The 20403-nt window shown below is 41.0% G+C and overlaps 1 protein-coding gene across 4 annotated transcripts in view; it reads left to right on the top strand.

Annotated features, from left to right (window-relative positions):
- LOC134344049 (phospholipid-transporting ATPase VD-like) overlaps positions 1 to 19456 on the top strand; it is a 161614-nt gene extending 142158 nt beyond the window's left edge. For all 4 annotated transcript variants that reach the window (XM_063043204.1, XM_063043202.1, XM_063043201.1 and 1 more), the window contains 7 exons: positions 80 to 156; positions 3551 to 3676; positions 3944 to 4144; positions 8236 to 8316; positions 11846 to 11950; positions 15903 to 16090; positions 17518 to 19456. In XM_063043204.1, the coding sequence (XP_062899274.1) occupies positions 80 to 156; positions 3551 to 3676; positions 3944 to 4144; positions 8236 to 8316; positions 11846 to 11950; positions 15903 to 16090; positions 17518 to 17662 (923 nt within the window). In that variant the 3' untranslated portion in view covers positions 17663 to 19456. The remainder of the gene's footprint in view (positions 1 to 79; positions 157 to 3550; positions 3677 to 3943; positions 4145 to 8235; positions 8317 to 11845; positions 11951 to 15902; positions 16091 to 17517) is intronic.
- The last annotated feature ends 947 nt before the right edge of the window (positions 19457 to 20403 follow it).

Here is a 20403-nt window from a genome sequence, read left to right as displayed (position 1 = left end):
AGTATTGCTGTTTTAAACTCACTGATTTTTCTTTTCATCCTCTGTTTTAAATGGGCACTGTTGTGTATTTTCGATGCAGGTGATGGTGCCAATGATGTTAGTATGATTCAGGTAGCTGATGTTGGAATAGGAATCTCTGGTCAGGAAGGAATGCAGGTAAAATACTTAAATACATGTTCTTGTGTGGCTTAATATAACTAGCATATATCAATGTGAGAAAAAATACTACAGACTTTGTTATGGTGTTTATCTTAAAGAATAAGTTAATGTGTAATCTTGTACTCTAATAGAGTGCATGGTGTATGTCACAGTTATTTTTCAAAGATTTATTTTTTCCCATCAATAATTGAATAGCTTTCATTTCATTTAAGGTTACAAAAATGTTAGAAATATTCAGCATATCAAGAAGTACCTCTGGAGAAATGAACAGTATTAATGCTGCAGTACAATGACCTGTAATCACTGAGGTATTGAGTCAGAATGTGCTGACATTCAGTCAGACCTACTACTCGAGTAAGAACAGGAAGGCAGATTATTATCTAAATGGAGTCAAGTTAGGAAAAGAGGAAGTACAACGAGATCTAGGGGTTCTTGTACATCAGTCACTGAAAGCAAGCATGCAAGTACAGCAGGCAATGAAGAAAGCTATTGGCATGCTGGCCTTTATAACAAGGGGAATTGAGTACAAGAGCAAAGAGGTCCTTCTGCAGCTGTACAGGGCCCTGGGGAGGTCTCCAGACTTGAGGAAGGATATTCTTGCTATTGAGGGAGTGCAGCGTAGGTTCACAAGGTTAATTCCCGGGATGGCAGGACTGTCATATGTTGAAAGATTGGAGCAACTGGGCTTGTATACTTTGGAATTTAGAAGGCTGAGGGGGGATCTTATTGAAACATATAAGATTATTAAGGGATTGGACACGCTGGAGGCAGGAAGCATGTTCCCGCTGATGGGTGAGTCCAGAACCAGAGGCCACAGTTTAAGAATAAGGGGTAGGCCATTTAGAGCGGAGTTGAGGAAAAAGTTTTTCACCCAGAGAGTGGTGGATATATGGAATGCTCTGCCCCAGAAGGCTGTGGAGGCTAAGTCTCTGGATGCTTTCAAGAAAGAGATGGATAGAGCTCTTAAAGATAGCGGATTCAAAGGTTATGGGGATAAGGCAGGAACTGGATACTGATCGTGGATGATCAGCCATGATCACAGTGAATGGCGGTGCTGGCTCGAAGGCCCGAATGACCTACTCCTGCACCTATTGTCTGTTGTCTGTTGTCGAGTTGACATTGGGCCAGTGCCATGTTTTCATTGTGTTGCTGAGCTGAGAGTCGTATCCACTTTGTGTCTCGCATGTCAGTTGTATGTCTCCCAAGTGTAAGCCCCATTTGGTTAAATAGATTTGATGACCTTCACATTAATTTCAATATAAATTTATATTTGCATTAACTAAAGCTGGTTCATATTTTTAAATACAGTATAACTATCCATCATGATTTTCACCACCTTTCAAATCCCTCTAATCACTGTAAGATATTTGGAAGCAGTGAAAATGTCCTCAGAGCAGTGTGTGATTGTACCTTAGCTCTCATTGTCTGAGGCCCAGCTGTGACACATAGCTATGAACCCAGCAGTGCCTTAAGAGGCACAGAGCAAGCTCAAGTAGGATCACCATGACTTGAACCAATGACTCTGTCCGCCTGATGCTGCCTGACCTGTGATGAATTTATATATTTAATGAGATACAGCTTGGAACAGGCCCTTCTAGCCCCTTGAGCCACATTGCCTAGCAATCCCCCGATTTAATCCTAGCCCAATCATGGTACAATTTACAATGACCAATTAACCTACCAACTGGTACGTCTTTGGATTGTGGGAGGAAACCAGAGTACCTGGAAGAAACTCGCCCGGTCACGGAGAGAACATACAAACTCCTTACAAGCAGTGGCAAGAATTGAACCTAGGTCTCTTGTACTATATAGCGCTGTGATAACCACTACACTACCGTGCAAGCATTCATTGTGTTTTAGTTTGGACTAACATCACCTGTAGTGTTTTGTTTTTTCTCCACATCTCCTTGCCAGGTTTATAAACTGGTTCTTCCACTGGCATTTTCATCACCCTATCTGGAAAGCTTCAAAATGAGCTAAAGCCAAAAATGGCAGCCTTTCATTTAAATGGCACACTAAAATTTAAGGAAGCTCTAACATTAATACTTGTGCACAATATTTGTGTTGTTTAATTTATAATGTTAGCACCTATTTTTGCTTTCAGAACTTCTTACAAGAGCATTATGATCCAGGTCTTACCGAGTAGTAATTAAGTCACTCAAAGAATCCCTAATAGTACAAAAAGGAACTTTTGCCAGTTTATAGTTCCTTTCCTGCTAAAAACATAAGTGGTCATGGTTTGAAAAATAATGCTTGCATCTGACCTCAAAGGAAGCTGTCGGCAAAGACTGGGCAACGCTTGTAGCATGTGTTTCTCTTTTCTGCTATTATTTACTGCTGGATTTCAGTAACGGGAATCCTTGCCAACCTGCAACAAGACATCGTGCTGAGTTCCCATTTCCATTAAAGAACAATCACACAGCAAATCAGGGTTTAAAATGCATAATCTTTAGCAAATATTTTGAACATTTAAAATAAAAGTAATGTAAATTTACATTCATATTAACTGAAGTTGATTCATATGTTTTAAAATTATCCATTACAATCTTTCTTCCTCCTTTCAGATGTCTCCAATGACCTTAAGATATTTTGAAGCAGTGAAAATGGACACTGTACCTTCATTACACAAAAAAACATACTCATTATATTAGTGTAGAAGCTGAAATATCAACACGACTCTTTAAACATTTTTTTCATTTTAAAACCCATTTACAAATATATATTTAACTGGGCAACTGTAGTTCACAGTTTCCTAGTCATAACTTGCAGCTTAATACACTAGTTACATCTCACTCGCACATGCAGCTAACTGATATTTTCAAGGGTTTTTACAATAGGAATTGGGGGAAAGGGCAACAATTACTGTTTCAGATCTGAATTCTGACCAAAGGTTATGGACCCAACTACTAACTGGTTTCTCATTTTTTGGAGATGCTGCCTAACCTGCTAAGATGTCTTCCCCAGTATTTTCTGGCTTTGTTTTACATTTCCAGCATTTGCAGTGTATTTGGTTTTAATTTGCGACACGAATATTTGTTTCCTACCTGATATTTCCAGCAGTCCATCAATTTCCCAAAGTTAAATGAAGCACAATTAGTGGAAGAACAGGGAATTACAGCACTTTCAAATTCTGTGTTTGAATCCATGTTGTAAAAATTGCTCCCAGTTTGGTAGTATCTTCATTAATGTAAAATATACATCTGAGAGACCATCTAGATATGAGCATCAGTTTAAGTTTCAAGTAACACTTCGTCCCTAGAAGCTTGGCATTCTGGTGTTCTGGTTCATATTCAAACAAATACCCTGTTGTTTGAATTTTGTACTGTTTATCAGTTTCTTTTGTATTTATTGACTGAATTGATAAATATTTATGACTTCCATTGTGTTGCAGGCAGTAATGTCCAGTGACTTTGCAATTTCTCGATTTAAGCATTTAAAGAAATTGCTGCTTGTTCATGGTCACTGGTGCTACATCCGTCTTGCAAATATGATCATTTACTTCTTCTATAAGAACGTGGTAAGTGTAATGACAGGTACTGGTGTTAGGATAGCAGCTTTTTGTTTATTAAATTTTTAAAAATCACCAAGCGGGGCCTCGGGTAGTTGGAGGGGAAATGGATTAACAGGTGTTATTAATAAACCAGCAGTTTTTGAAAAATAATGGAGCTGAAGGTAGAAAACCATGATTTTGTGCTCGTTTTAGATATTGCAATTTCATAGTGAATCTGTGTAAAACTCTGTGTCTCTGATAGATTTATTTTGCTTTGATTTTCCCCTCCTTCAGGCTTACGTAAATCTCCTGTTTTGGTACCAGTTCTTCTGTGGATTCTCTGGTACCTCTATGATTGATTATTGGATTCTCATCTTCTTCAATCTTCTCTTCACCTCTGTTCCACCAATTGTCTATGGTATCCTGGATAAAGATGTTTCTGCAGAAACGTTGCTCCAACTCCCAGAACTTTACACAAGTGGCCAACGCTCTGAGGTATTAAAGTTTAATGGACAAACTATTTGAGAGTTTTGGTTTCCATGTCTTCAGTCGTGGCAGTTTGTTCCATTCATTCCTGGCTTAACTGGTTGTAAACCTCATGGCCATTCATAAAGTTGAAAGTCGGAAAACAGAGGATTTCTGACGATGCATGCAGTTATAAAGTGCCAACTAATCCCATTCAAATTGTTTGGTAAGATATGAATCAATGGAAGCAAACTGAAGATAGAGTCTTAGAGAACTACAGCACAGAAACAGGACGTATGGCCCAGCTAGTCCATGTCAAACGATTGTTCTGCCTCCTCCTATTGAAACCTGCACCTGGCATAGTTCTCCATTCCCGCCCCCCATCCATGTGCTCATCTAAGCTCCAAGTTCAACTTTATTGTCATTCAACCATATATGTGTATACCGTCAAACGAGACAACGTTCCTCCAGACCAAGGGTGCACATTGCATATAACTCAACTACATAACATATAATGTAATATTATAATAAATTATTAAATAATGTGCATATATGATGCATTTAAAAAGGTAAACAGTATAATGTGACTGGCGCTTCATACATGATGGGACCTGGGTGGTGGCAGAGAAGTTCAGTCGTCTTATGGCCTGGGGAAGAAGCTGTTTCCCATTCTAACGGTTCTTATCCTAATTCTACATTACATCCTGCCTAATGGTAAGGAGTCAAAGAGATTGTTGGATGGGTGGGAGGGATTATTGACAATGCTAAGAGCCCTGAGTATTCAACACTTGATAGCCGTCACTAATGGGTGGAAGAGAGACTCCACTGATCCTCAGCGGTCCTCGCAATCCTTTGTAAGGACTTGCAGTTCCTGTACCAGACGTTGATGCAGCTGGTCAAGAAGCTCTCGATGGTGCTCCTGTAAAAATTAGTTAAAATGGGTGGTGGAGGGGAGCCTCACTCACTTCAATCTTCTCAGGAAGTGGAGATGCTGCTGCGCTTTCCTGACCAAAGAGGTATTATGAATTTCTCTTAAATGTTGAAATCAAACCCGCATTCACTTCTGCTGGCAGCTCGTTCAACACTGACACCACTCTCTGAGTAAAGAAGTTCCCCCTCATGTTCCCCTTGAACATTTCACCTTTCACCCTTAACCTATGAGCTCTAGTTCTAATCTCACCCAACCTCAGTGAAAAAAGGGCTCCTTGCATTTACCCTATCCTCCATTAAACATATCTTTACCTCCCTCCCCTCCACTTTCCACAGGGACCACTTCCTCCACAATTCCCTCACCCATTCGTCCCTCCCCACTAACCTCCATCCCGGCACTTATCCCTGCAAACGACCTAAGTGCTACACCTCTAACTTCACTAATGGCTACAATGTCATAATTCCACATGCAGATCCATGCTCTATGCTCATCTGCGTTACCTAGAACACTCCTTGCATTGAAATGGATGCAACTCCAAACATTCTTCCCACCATGCTCAAAATTTCAATTCCAGTCTTTGCATATAGGCTTAACATCTTTCCCCACAACCATTTCACTATCTGCCCTGCTACTTGGGTTCCTAATCACTTTTAACTCTAGTTTAAGCCCGCCAGGGCAGCACAAGCAAACATTCCTGCGAGGATATTAATGCCCCTCCAGTTCAGGTGCAAACTGCCTTAATTGTACAGGTCTGCCTTCCCTGGAAGTGAACCCAGTGATCCAAAAATTTGAAGCCCTCTTTCCTGCACCATATCCTTGGCCACGTGTTAATTTGTATTTTCTTCCTATCTCTGGTCTCGCTAGCATGTGGCAGGGTTAGCAATCCTGAGATCACAAACATTGGGGTGCTGTCCTTCAAGTTAGCACTTAATTCCCTGAAAAGACACACACAAAATGCTGGAGGAACTCAGCAGGCCAGGCAGCATATATGGAAAAGAGTATAGTCAATCTGAAACGTCAATTGTACTCTTTTCCGTAGATGCTGCCTGGCTTGCTGAGTTCCACCAGCATTTTGTGTGTGTTGATTGGATTTCCAGCATATAGAGATTTCCTTATGTTGTTACTTAATTCCCTGGAGTCGCTTTGTAATACTTTGTCACCTTTCCTACATATGACATTAGTACCGATATATTACCAAGACTTCTGGCTACTCACCTTCCCATTTTAATAATGCTACGACCCAATCTGAGATGTCCCTTGCACTGGCACCTGAGAGGTAACATATCATATGGAAATCTTGTTCTCATTCACAGAAACTCTTTTCCTGTCCATTCCCTTAACCAATAAACGCTCTATCACTACAGCTTTCCTCTTCTCCCTCCTTCTCTTGTGAGCCTGAGGCATAGACACAGATTCAGTGCCAGACACCTGTGGCTTTCTTCTGCTAGCTCATACTCCCAACAGTATCTAAAGTGGCATATTTGTTATTGAGGAATGGCCACAGAAATACTCTGCACTGGCTGCCTGTCCCCTTCCCTTCCCTCCTGAAGGTCACCCAATTACCTGCATCCTGCACCTCAGGTGTAACTATGTCCCTGTATCGCCTATCAATCAACCCGTCAGCCTCCTGAATGACCTGGAGTTAATCCAGCTCCTATAAGGAGCTGCAACTGGATGCACTTCCTGCAGGTGTAGTCGTCAGCAACACTGGAGGTCTCCCTGTCTTCCCACATCCCACAAGAAGAACATTCCACTACTTTGCCTGGTATTCCTACTGCTTTAACTGTTCAAGAAAAAAGGAGGAAGGAAAGAAAGAAAGAAGGTTACCTGAAAAAGTCTACCTATACCTTTCAGCTCTTCATGTGGAAGTCTCACTGAGCTAAAGACTCAAGTTCCCCACTCACACTATGGTCACTCTACTTAAACTTAACAACTTCTTATTGGCCCTTGCCAAGTGCATAGTTACCCCCGATTTCTGGCACACAGAATGCCCCAGCCGGCCCTGATGGCTTTTTCAAAAACTCATTCCCACAATGCACAATCCAATGGCTCCTCACCATCTCTGTCACATAGAATGTGCAGACTGGCCCCGCTGGCTTTTTCCAAAAAAACTTGCTCCCACAATGCGCAATTCAACAGCTAGGTATAAGCAATAGATGGTGTAGTTTTTGTAAAGAGGAAGCTAAGATCTTGACTCTGATCCAGAAATCATCACAGAGCAACAATTAACAATGCAGACACTGATGAACAATACCAGCTAATGGTAGTCAGCCATGGGGCAGAGGCTGCATTGAGTTTTGGTCGGGCTGGACTGTGGATGTATTTATCCTGTAGGGAAATGGCCAAGCTCTCGAAGCAGAGCTGAAAAAAGAAACAATCACTCTGGTCAGAGATGGATTACAAAGGAAGTTTGAAAAGCATGGTCATAAGGTTTGGGAGAGAAGGAGAATACTTTTGACCCCTAAAAATATGGGGTCACTGTTGGGAATGTGTAAGCTGACCTGGTTGCAAACTATTCACTTAAAAAAAAACAAACACAATAATTGATCTGCTCTCTAAGGGAATGACAGTTAATTATTATAATGAGGTCAGAAGCTCTCTTCCTTTCCACTTCCTACCTCTCCCCCTGCTCTCTTATCCTTCCTCCCTCTGGGATTCAATGTTATAGTTGAAACTTTTCAGTTATTACATTGAATAATTTCACTTGTTATGAAAGGCCTGAGAGAAAAATAATAATTTTATGAAGTTATTTCACAATCAATATATTATCCTGAGGCCTTTTGACAGTTGGACATTATGAAGTTTTTACAAAAGAATAAACTTTCAAATTTTCAAATTCTTGAGTGTATTATAAAAGACAAGAGGCAACTTTACAGCCCCAGCAACTACCGATCGGGGTTTGATTTCTGCAGTTGTCTGTAAGAATTTGTACATTTTGCCCGTTACTGCATGAGATTTTGCCCAGTGCTTCAGTTTCCTTCCACATTCCAAATCTGTATGGTAGGGTTAGTAGGTTGTGGGCCTGCTATGCTGGTGCCGGAGGACTTGCAGGCTGCCCGTAGCACAATCCTTGACAATTTACTTTGACACAAATGATGCATTTCACTGTATGCTTTGATATGTGACAAATAGAGATAACCTATATCTTACCTTTACTTGTTCACTGACAGACTGTGTCCCTTTATTGTAGGCCTACTTACCATCAATATTTTGGATCTCTATTCTGGATGCTTTTTATCAAAGTTTCGTTTGCTTCTTTGTTCCATATTTTGTAAGTATATAAGCATGTAGTAGCTATTGTGTTATGTTTTGCTTTTTACATTTTTCATTGAAGAGAACAATTTTCAGGAAATGCAGATATATTTTAACTTTTGGAAAAAGAAAAGATAATGTGATATAAACAAATACCCACTGTGAATATTCAAATCTAAGTTTAGGTTTTTCTCAGAGATGGGGATAGTACTAAGGCATAATCCCACACTAGGGAGTTCACAGGCAACATTCTGTGAACAAGCAAAGTAATTATTAAAAAAACACATTTATTCCTACTTAATTTGATTTTTCTTCCATGTACTTCCTGTGATGCACAAAGGTGTCAGTCTTCATGCTGATTTGTAGATTTGTAGCTGTTCTTTAAAGTCACCAATGTGTTCTTAGCCAGCTATGCTGTTGTTACCCTTTCCATGTCAGATGAGTTGGATCTGCTTCCTGATATTGACAATTGATGAGGGTTGATACAGTGCATGGGCTTCATATTGAGCATGCAGTATGGCCATGCTCAAGAAGGAAAGAGTTTAAACGTAAACAAGAGGAAATCTGCAGATGCTGGAATTTCAAGCAACACACATAAAAGTTGCTGGTGAACGCAGCAGGCCAAGCAGCATCTCTAGCAAGAGGTACAGTCGACGTTTCGGGTCGAGACCCTTCGTCAGGATTAACTGAAGGAAGAGCTAGTAAGGGATTTGAAAGTGGGAGGGGGAGGGGGAGATCCAAAATGATAGGAGAAGACAGGAGGGGGAGGGATGGAGCCAAGAGCTGCACAGGTGATTGGCAAAAGGGATATGAGAGGATCATGGGACAGGAGGCCCAGGGAGAAAGGAAAGGGGGAGGGGGGGAAACCCCAGAGGATGGGCAAGGGGTACAGTGAGAGGGACAGAGGGAGAAAAAGGAGAGAGAGAGAAAAAAAGAATGTGTGTATATAAATAAGTAACAGATGGGGTACAAGGGGGAGGTGGGGCATTAGCAGAAGTTTGAGAAGTCAATGTTCATGCCATCAGGTTGGAGGCTACCCAGACGGAATATAAGGTGTTGTTCCTCCAACCTGAGTGTGGCTTCATCTTTACAGTAGAGGAGGCCGTGGATAGACATATCAGAATGGGAATGGGACGTGGAATTAAAATGTGCGGCCACTGGGAGATCCTGCTTTCTCTGGCGGACAGAGCATAGTTGTTCAGCGAAACGATTTCCCAGTCTGCATCGGGTCTCGCCAATATATAGAAGGCCGCATCGGGAGCACCGGACGCAGTATATCACCCCAGCCGACTCACAGGTGAAGTGACGCCTCACCTGGAAGGACTGTCTGGGGCCCTGAATGGTGGTAAGGGAGGAAGTGTAAGGGCATGTGTAGCACTTGTTCCGCTTACAAGGATAAGTGCCAGGAGGGAGATTGGTGGGGAGGGATGGGGGGGACGAATGGACAAGGGAATCACGTAGGGAGTGATCCCTGCGGAAAGCAGAGAGAGGGAAGAAGGGAAAGATGTGCTTCATGGTGGGATCCCGTTGGAGGTGGCAGAAGTTACGGAGAACTATATGTTGGACCCGGAGGCTGGTGGGGTGGTAGGTGAGGACAAGGGGAACCCTATTCCTAGTGGGGTGGTGGGAGGATGGAGTGAGAGCAGATGTGCGTGAAATGGGGGAGATGCGTTTGAGAGCAGAGTTGTTGGTGGAGGAAGGGAAGCCCCTTTCTTTAAAAAAGGACATCTCCCTTGTCCTGGAATGAAAAGCCTTATCCTGAGAGCAGATGCAGCAGAGACGGAGGAATTGCTTGATGGCATTGTGTAATGAAAGTGATGTATCAAACGTCGAGATTGTTGACGAGATTTGGTGCATTTATTGAATCAACCTGACATGGTAATTTAAAGAGAAATTTCACATGTTTCTGTTTTCTATTCTGTTGATTTTTTTTCATGTGTTTATTATAAGACAAGGAACTTGGAAAATGTCAGTAGAGTAAGGAACAGAAGAGGGAAAATTGCATGTAGCTGCGTGTGTTTGAAATGCAGGGTAGGTGATTGTGTGAAACACAGAAACTAGAATATAAAGCAAGGATGTAATATTGAGACTTTATAAAGCACTGGCGAAGCCTCACTTGGAGTATTGTGAGCAGTTTTGCGCCCCTATGTGAGAAAGGGGGTTCAAAGAAGCTTAACGAAAATGATTCCAGGGTTGAAAGGCTTGTCACATGAGGAGCGTTTGATAGCTCTGGGCCTCTACTCACTGGAATTCAGAAGAATGAGGGATGACCTCATTGAAATCTATCAAATGTTGAAAGCGCTTGATGGAGTGGATGTGGAGAGGATATTTCCTATGGTGGGGAAGTCTAAGACCAAGACACTGGCTCAGAATAGAGGAACATCCATTTAGAACAGAGATGAGGAGAAATTTCTTTAGCCGAAGAGAGGTGAATCTGTGGAATTTTTTGCCATAGGTGGCTGTGGAGGCCAAGCCATTGGATATATTTAAGGCAGAGGTTGATAGGTTCTTGATTAGTCTGGACACGAAAGGATACAGGGAGAAGGCAGGAGATTGGGGAGAAGAGGGAAAATGGATCAGCCATGATGAAGTGTTAGAGCAGACTTGATGGACCAGATGGTCTAATTCTGCTCTTGTATCTTTGGTGTAATATAGAAATAGTGTTCAGTACATCCTGGGAAAGAGCAGATGGTATCAAGAAAAATATCAGTGCAAGTTAAAAGTAAATATTAACAGCCAGCATTAAACTAGTATGTAAAATCTGGAAAATGGACTGAAGTTTTTTTTTAGGTCCAGTTTGATGTTGGACAAAGCAGAGGAACTTGCCTCCATAAGATCATAAGGTTGTGGAAGTGCAGAGCTGCAGTTATCTGACCAATTCTTACCTAGCATTGGAGAGCCCATTGCCTTACTTTCCTAAAGGCATCATAGTGTTGCAGGGACCATAAATGGTCAAAAGGGTAATTGTTTAGGTGATGCAAGAATTTTCAATGGCATGTTACAGGACTAATGACATTTAATAGGTTTAACAATTTTATATCATTTGTGAAGCATCACTGATTTTTACCTCAATAGTTTTGTGACGTGACTGTAGGCACAAACATAGTTGGAATTATTGAATGCCCATAAGGAACAATGAGTGTTGGTGGGGATTTCAGTTACTGGCTGGTGATTAGGGTAAGACAATGTAGTGGGATGATTTTATACACATTCTTACATTATAGTTGCTTTAGAATTATCGGGCAGAGGAGATGTAAGGGGTAAGTTTTTTACGCAGAGTGTGGTGAGTGTGTGGAATGGGCTGCCGGCAGCGGTGGTGGAGGTGGAAACAATAGGGTCTTTTAAGAGACTCCTGGATGGCTGCATGGAGCTTAGAAAAATAGAGGGCTATGGGTAAAGCCTAGGTTGTTCTAAGGTAGGGACATGTTCGGCACAGTTTTGCAGGCCAAAGGGCCTGTATTGTGCTGTAGGTTTTCTATGTTTCTAAGTGGCCTCATTTTGTTTTGCTACAAGTTAATTTCCATCAAAAAATGATTTTTTAATTTTAGGCTTACTCTGGATCAGATGTGGATATCTATACATTTGGAACACCGATCAACACTACAATGTTGTTCATAATATTTTTGCACTTAATAATAGAAGGCAAGACTTGGGTACGTAAAATGAAACATCCTATATTCCACAGTTGGGTGTAATCCTGCTCTTTTCATTTGTAGCAAAATGCAGAATCAGTTACAATCCAGCAACTTCTGAGAACTTTAGATCATCAACATTCTTCTATTACCTACGCAAGATGTCAAAATGAGATTAAGCAGTGTGAATAACAACAAAACCACAGAGAAATCACAATCCCCAGGACAATTCTAAATGATACAGCTATGTTTTAATATATTGTGCAAAGGTATTATCTCAAGTGCAAAGCTACTTGCCGTGAATGCTCTAATCCATATCTTTGTCACCTTAAGACCTGATGCACACCTTGTGATCTCCCAGTACCATTGCACAATAACTCAGACTCATAAAGAACATTCCCATTCCCATGGAATGTCTGTTCAAATCCAGAATAGTCATTCTTCCCCTACCACCACTCTCCAACCCCAAGTCTCTCGGGCTCCCCCTTCACATCTTGGGTCCTCAGAGCCTCCTTCCACCCTACCTTCCCTAAACACCCCAACTCTCCCCTCTCCTCTGGCACAACCAACTCTTGTCCCCTCCTCTGATCCTAGCTCTAATCCCTGCCATGTCTTCACCATTCATTCCAACTTTCCCCCCTCTGAGGTGAAACGTCCTGTCTTCAGCAAGGGCCTTACCTTTGTCCCCCTTCACCTGCCACAATGCTGAGCTTGTCGTCCGTTGGCTCTGGCTCTGTCTCCGAGCCCACTACTTTGGCAAGAATTTTCCACCCCACATCGATGACCCCCTTCTCATGTCTCCAACCCTCCTCCTCTTCTTGGACACCCCACTCTGGTTCTGTGCCAACTGTGGATCTTTTCATCTCTAATTGCTGACGAGACATCAGCTAGCTCGATGTCAGCACTCCTCTCTCCTCCTTGAACGCTCCTCCCTCTGAATGCGCCGCCCTGCACTTTTTCCACACCAATCCCAACTTTACCATCAAACCAGCAGACAAAGGGGTGGTGTTGTAGTGACCACTACCTTGCTGAGGCCAGGCAGCAGCTCTTGGACATCTCACTAACCTCATCAACTCTGAAGAGCTCCCAGCTACTGCCACCAAGCTCATAATTCGTTTACCCCTACCTCCTTGTTCCTACCTCCTACCCGAGACCCACAGACCTGACTGTCTGGGGAGGCTCGTTGTTTCTGCCTACTCTTGCGCCACTGAACTCGTGCCCGCATACCTTGACTTCATTCTAGCCCCCTTTGTTCAGTCCCTTCCCATCTACATCTGCCATACTTCACATGCTTTCAATGTCTCCCATGGCAAATAAATTTCAACTGAAATAAATGTGAGGTGTTGCAAATTGGAAAGTCAAATCGTGATAGGAGTTTCACAATGAACAGCAGCGCCTTGGGAATTACTACAGAACTGGTTCCCTGAAACTGGAGTCATAGGTGAGCGTGGTGAAGAAGGCTTTTGGTGCATTGACCTCCATTAGTCAAGGCATTGAGTAGGAAAGTTGAGAGGTCATGATATGATTATACAATTTGTCGGTAAGGCTGCACTGTATTGTGTTTCGTTTGGTTACCCTGTGATAGGAAATATGTAATTAAACTGTAAAGCGTGCAGAAAAGGTTTTCAAGTGTGTGTTCCCAGGCCTTGAGGGACTGAGTTATAGGGACAGATGGGCAAGGTAGGATTTAATTCCTTGGAGCATGGGAGACAGAGAGGAAATCTTACAAAAATGTACATAAAATCATGATAGGGTTGTACAGTCACAGCAAAGTACAGCACAGAAACAGGTCCTTTGGCCCATCTAGTCTGTGCAAACCATTTAAACTGCCTACTCCCATCAACCTGCACCTGGATCACGGCCCTCCATACCCATCCTAACCATGTACCTATCCAAATTTCTCTTAAATGTTGAAATCGAAATGGCATCCACCACTTGCACTGGCATCTCATTCCACGCTCTCACCACCTTCTGAGTGAAGAAATTTCCCCTCATGTTCCCTTAAACATTTCACCTTTCACCCTTAACCCATGACTTCTAGTTGTAATCACACCTAATCTCAGAGAAGAAAGCCTGCTTGCATTTGCCATATATATCCCCTTCATTATTTTGTATAACTCTATCAAATCTTCCCTCAGTCTTCTCTGTTCTAGGGAATAAAGTTCTAACCTATTCAGTCTGTCCCTATAAACTCAGCTCCTCCATTCCTCACAAATTTCTCTGTATCAATTCAATCTTATTTACATCTTTCCTGAAGGTAGGTGACCAAAATTTCACACAATACTCCAAATTAGGCCCCATCAACATCATCTTAAACAGCTTCAACATAGCACCCAAACTCCTGTATTCAGGAACTTTGATCTATGAAGGCCAATGTGCCTAAAGCTTTCTTTACGACCTTGTAACGCCACTTTCAATAAATTATGGACTTACATTCCCAGATCCCTTTGTTCTACTGCACACCTCAGTGCCCTACCGTTCACTGTGTAAGACCTACCCTGGTCCAGATCCCACTGCAAGTCTTCCTCGCTGTCCGCTACAACCCCAATCTTGATGTGATCTGCAAAGTTTCTGGTCCAGTTAGCCACATTATCATTCAGATTATTGATACAGATAACAAACAACAAAGCACCCAGCATCGGACCTGCGGCACTCTGCTAGTCACAGGTCTGCAGTCAGAGATGCAACCATCTACTGCCACTCTCTGGCTGCTCCTATAACGCCAATGTCTAATCTAATTTCCTACATCATCTCGCATGCCAAGTGACTGAACGTTCTTGACCAACCTTTCATGCGAGACCTTGTCAAATGCCTTGCTAAATTCCTTGTAGACAACATCCACTGCCTTCCTTCTTCAACTTTTCTGATACATCCTCATAAATCTGTTTAAGATCAGTTAGACACGAGCTAACATACACAGAGCCATGCTGCTTAATTCTAATCAATGATGTCTATCTGATTCCTTGGAAAACTTTCCAGCAACTTTCCTACTACTGATGTCAGGCTCATCGGCTTATAATTTCCTGGTTTATTCTTAGAGCCTTTGTTAAACGGTGGAATAACGTTAGCTATCTTCCAATCTTCTGGAACCTCACCTGTCACTAAGGATGATTTAAATATCTCTGCTAGAGACCCTGCAATTTCAGCACTTGCCTCCCAAAGGGTCCGAGGGGACACCTTGTCAGGTCCTGAGGATTTGTTCACCCTGATCTGCCTCAAGGAAACACCTCCTCCTCTGAAATCTGTATAGGATCCATGACCTTGCTGCTGCTTTGCCTGTCTTCTACAAACACTGTCCATCTCCCGAGTAAATGCGGATGCACAAAATCCATTTAAGATCTCCCCTATCTCTTTTTTGGCTCCACACATAGATTACTTTTCTGATATTCCAGTGGACCAATTTTTTTCTTTACATATCTGTAGAAGCCCTTACGATTCTCCTTCATTTTGTCTGCTAGAGCAACCTCATGTCTTCTTTTTGCTCTCCTGATCTCTTTCCTAAGTGAATGCATACAATCTTTTTCTCCAAGTTGGGGAATCATGAACTAGAGTATATAGTTTTAAGGTGACAGGGAAAAGATTTCATAGAAACCTGAGGGGCAACTTTTTATGCAAAGGATGATATGTTTGTAGAATGAGCTACCAGAGGAAGTAGTTGAGGCAGTACGATAACAACTTCTAAAAGATATGGATAGGAAAGATTTAGAAGGCTATGGGCTGGACATTGCCAAATAGGACTAGCTTAGATGGATATCTAGGTTGGCATTGGCACTTGGGCCCAAGGACTTGTTTCTGTGCTATATGACTAAAATTTAAATGAAAACTATCATCAGGTAAGTTACTGAATATAATAGGGATTAGGTTCTCTAATATCAGCAAGTATTTAATTTGTTTCAAAATAGTTCTTTACTGGGTTCTAGATTTTTAATGTTTTTAAACACAAGAACCAGTTAACAATTTATTTCTATTTCAGACTTGGATTCATTGGACTGTAATGTTTGGCAGTCTTCTTTTTTATTTCGTGTTTGCGTTAATCTTTAGTGGAACTTGTGTTAACTGCAACCCTCCGTCAAATCCATACTGGATCATGGAATATCAACTGGCACAACCACTCTTCTACCTGGTCTGCATCCTTTCGACATTGGTAGCTTTGTTGCCCAGGTAATATTAACATCACTAATTTTCATAAAACATGAAATGTGAAATTTCGGTAAAAGTGTACCACTGAAATTTCGTTCTCAGATTTCTCAGGCACATTAGCCATGAAAGCAGGAGAATGCTTTGAACTAATTTGGCAAATCTGGGCTGGCCCAATGGACAAGTCCTCATCCATGAGGAAAGCAATGACTAACAGTTATAAAGTGCTTTTGGAGTAGGGAGAAGTGTCCCAAGGCATTTCACAAACAAATTACTGAGCAACATAAAGTTGAGTGAGTGAGTCTTGTAAGTAAGTAGATAAATACATAAATGAAGGAAGGAAGGAGGAAAACCAAAACCTTGGTTAAAGCAGTATTTTTCAAGGTCTGTATCAAAGGAAGAAGGATAGAAATTTAAGAGGACATTTTCAAAGCAAGGACACCAGGATGTGTGGTGGAATGATTTATCTGAGGAATGGACTAGGATTGAGGGAGTCAAAGGAATTTAGAAAATTACAGACACGAGGAGCAAAATTTCTTGAAGGTTGAATAAGAAGTGTAAATATTTTAAAATTAAGGCATTTTTCCTTTGGGAGCCATTGTCAACCACCAATCACAGGGATGATAGATAAACTGGACTTTTGCATGGATGACAAAATTATGGAAGACTCTGGATATAAGGAGCGCTGAATAAGAGTGGCTAGCCAAGAAGGTATTGTAATTGGTGAGTCTGCATGTAACAAAGAAGGCAGGGGGCATAGCATCACATGAACTAAGGTCAGAGTCAGGCTAAGTGAAGTTCAGCTGAAAATGAACACTTTAAATTTCAGATTGTCAATAGAAAGGGATGAAGCCAATGACTAAGGGGCTATTTGATCTGAAGATAAAATCAAAGACATCAGTCTTTAAATACTGTAATCAGTATTGGAAATTTAGAAATGGAGGGATCAAAGATAATGGTGAGATGAAATTGAATATAAGTGAGTGTGTTGAAACTGAATGCTATGCTTTCCAATGATGTCTGAATCACCAAAGATGCATAATTGGGGTGGGGTAGCAGGTGAGGAGATCGCTGTGTGCTGGCACAGGTAAGATATGTAACGGTTAAGTTACTGGACAAATATCCAGAGGAATTAATTCCAATTTCACTATGACAGCCAGGGCAATTAAATTCAAGTAATTAAGTCCACAATTTATTTTACAAAAGGTCTTGCAATGTTACTCGTGAAACAACCAGATTGGTGTTCTTATGCAGGGTTTTCGACCTAAAAAGGCGATGATTTTCCTCCCACAGATGCTGACCCATTAACCTCCCCCGGCAGATTGGAGATGAATTGGGCTCCTGGTTTAGATCATTAATATTTTAGCAGCTTACTTTGACGCAAAATCTACTTGTTCCTGAGGATTCAAACTTCACAATTTAGCAAAGTAACTCCTGGCTTTTCTTTTCAGGTGGTACTTCCGGGTTTTCCAGGGAACGGTATTCCCATCGCCATTGCTCAAGGCTCGTCAGTTGGACAGGTTGAGAGATAAAGCACAGAAAGGCTTAACCCAGGTGTGCAGGACATCAAGCCAGAGTGTACCGCACCAATTGTAGAGGTCCTGAGCACCACCAGCTCCCTTGGCAACATAATCTTTTCAACAAAAGAAGCTGCTCAGTGGTGATAACTTTCTGTAATATTTCAGGAGCCATAACAGTAGTAGCTCTGATTTCATTGAATGAAATAACAAAAGAATGTAACAACATATTTGGCCAGAGGCTGAATGTTTTACTTAAAGAAGGAAAGACTCTGCCTTTCTTCAATAGTTGCATATGGGATATGCTGTCCTTAATGGGCTGGATGCACCCATGACTTGAGGTGAGAACAACCAAGGAAATGCTTTACAATCTAAAAATGCAAAACCTTCCACTCCAGTCTGAGGTAAGACTGATGAGTTATCAGAATTCCCTCTATCTATGTGGTTCCATTATCCACTTGGAACATGTAGAGGTTAAAAAAAATTGGTTATTTCCTTCTGTAGGTGAAGGAGTAAATGCTTTTGCCAGTATTTGCGCTACCTACCATTTTCTTTGGAAACTAACCTGAGTTGCCATGCTGAGGGGCACTCTCTGAAATAATACTCCTTATAGAGAGAAATAGGGTGCCCCATAGAATCCACACCAATGCCCACAGTTCCTTGAAGAGTAAGCTCCTGAAGTCAATCATGTCACTAAGGGTGGTTGCAATGTGGAGTGTAGGACTTGCCCACAAGACAAATGGCAATTCTTTGTCTCCTTTTAGACTAACAAGGAATGTAGCTCTGAACTCCAGCTTCCTGCCTTCCAGGCAGCAGCAACTCAAAAGGACAAATTCAGTGAGACAGCCTTGGGTCAAACTTTTGGTGTTCATCTAAACAGTGTGTAATTCATTATCATCTGTTATTACTGCTAATAACATAACTTCTCAATGCCAAATTGGGTCTTTTTACTGAATCCAATGCAAAACAAATGATGGTCCCTTTATGATGGCATGTGCCAAGAATTTTGTCTATTTTTTTCAATTTAAGTCTGTCAAGTACTGAATTAAATGGACCACTGTTGCCTGGAATTTTATCAAAATTTATGCCATTATCTCCATAACTCAAATTGGACACAAACATTTAATGAAACTCAAGCAAAAGTGACTCATGTCTCTATCTTTTATATCTTTTCTGCAGAGCATTGATTGCCTACTTAAATTGGTTCAACCTACATGCAAATATTTATGCCAATTCAACACAAAATAGACTCAAAATGATTCAATAATACATTTCAGGTGTTTTCTTTTAATAATGTTTCAAGAGGTTTTTTTAAATCTATGACTAGTCTCCACATCGTTTAATACATCAAATTGATTTATATTAAAACTGAAATATTTCATGAATATTTCTTTTCAAAACATTAAAATGTAATAATAACTTGATAGCTTCTTGCTTCAAATCTCATGTAATAAGGGCTTTAAAGAAGGAATTATTTATTCCAGCTCTGTTTTAATACAAAATTTCGCATTCTGGGATTTGCTAATTAAATTCCTAGGAAATGTAGAAGTGATGTGTGCCTGGAAAGGTCAGTGTTAATTTTGCTGGTCACAACCTTTCAGGAAATCCTTGTCCAACTTTTATTTGCATCATTAAAAAAAAGTTTAATTCCACAAGCTGCCACTGTTTTTAAAAAAATTTTTGGCAAGGTTAAATTATCTTCCAACATTGTGTCTCCAACTTTCTGTGGTTGGCCCCCAATAATTGTAAAGGTTACTGATTGTGTCTCTAGCTTCCAAACCTTGTGAAGTGGATTGTAGTGTTGCAGGAATGCCAGGAAATGAATTTGCCTCTCTTGAGATACTCCATGATTAGTAGCATAAGTTTCCCATGAGAAAATATTCCCCACTCGGTTCAATCTATTCCATATTTCCCGGATATAATTGGAATGAAATGCTATCTTCATGCCGGATGTAATTATTATTAGGTTTTCTCCAGTAGCTTTATAGCCTAATTTCTTCCATTCTTTTTCCCTGAGACAAGTTATGACCGATCCTGGCTGTCTGGTCAATGGTATAAGGGAGGACACAAGGCCTATTTAAGTAAGAGGCAACAATGTTCTGGCTGATATCTATAAACTGGGCAGGCATCTTCAGACTCTTGTACTTGCTGGCGATAGTCACCAACTAATTTCTTCTGATGTTGAGGTATGTTAATACAGGGAACAGATGAGGCCTCAAATAGCCAATCACAATACTCCATGTGCCATTTGCGGTTGTGTCAACTATCCCCAGTTGGAAGTGACACATTAGCCACAAAGAAATACATTGTAAAACCAGTAGTGCATGAATGTTTTATCTTGGAATATGCTGGTTTTCATGGAATGGTGTTTCATTTGGTATTTAGAATGTATTTTTTTGTAACTGAATATACTGTCCAGCGCTATCCCTGAGAACACTGAATATTTTTTTGAAGTTTGAACCTGAGGTCTTCCCAACTTATTCCACACAGGGATGTTTAACACTGTTATAGTTTGTCTATGTTGTCCGAAGCTTGCCATTTCCAATATTGATCAGGTGATGATTCCATATTTATGTTGTTCTTAACATGGACATAATTTTCATAATCCATTTATTCTCATCTGTACTGTTGACCTTAGAGAATGGTTGTTTTTCTTAAAATAGTATTTTTTAATAAATGTGAAGATTTCTGAATGATGCCATACAAATAATTATAATGGATTATATCAGTCAAGTATACAAGTTGTTTCATCTTGCTTAAATAGCTTAATACTAATAACATTAGGGAGAGTATATGCAGTGTGTCATGCTTTGCAATTGA

Source organism: Mobula hypostoma, chromosome 3, assembly GCF_963921235.1.
Source record: "Mobula hypostoma chromosome 3, sMobHyp1.1, whole genome shotgun sequence".
Lineage (NCBI taxonomy): Eukaryota > Metazoa > Chordata > Chondrichthyes > Myliobatiformes > Myliobatidae > Mobula > Mobula hypostoma.
This window is presented reverse-complemented; position numbering and strand designations above follow the sequence as displayed.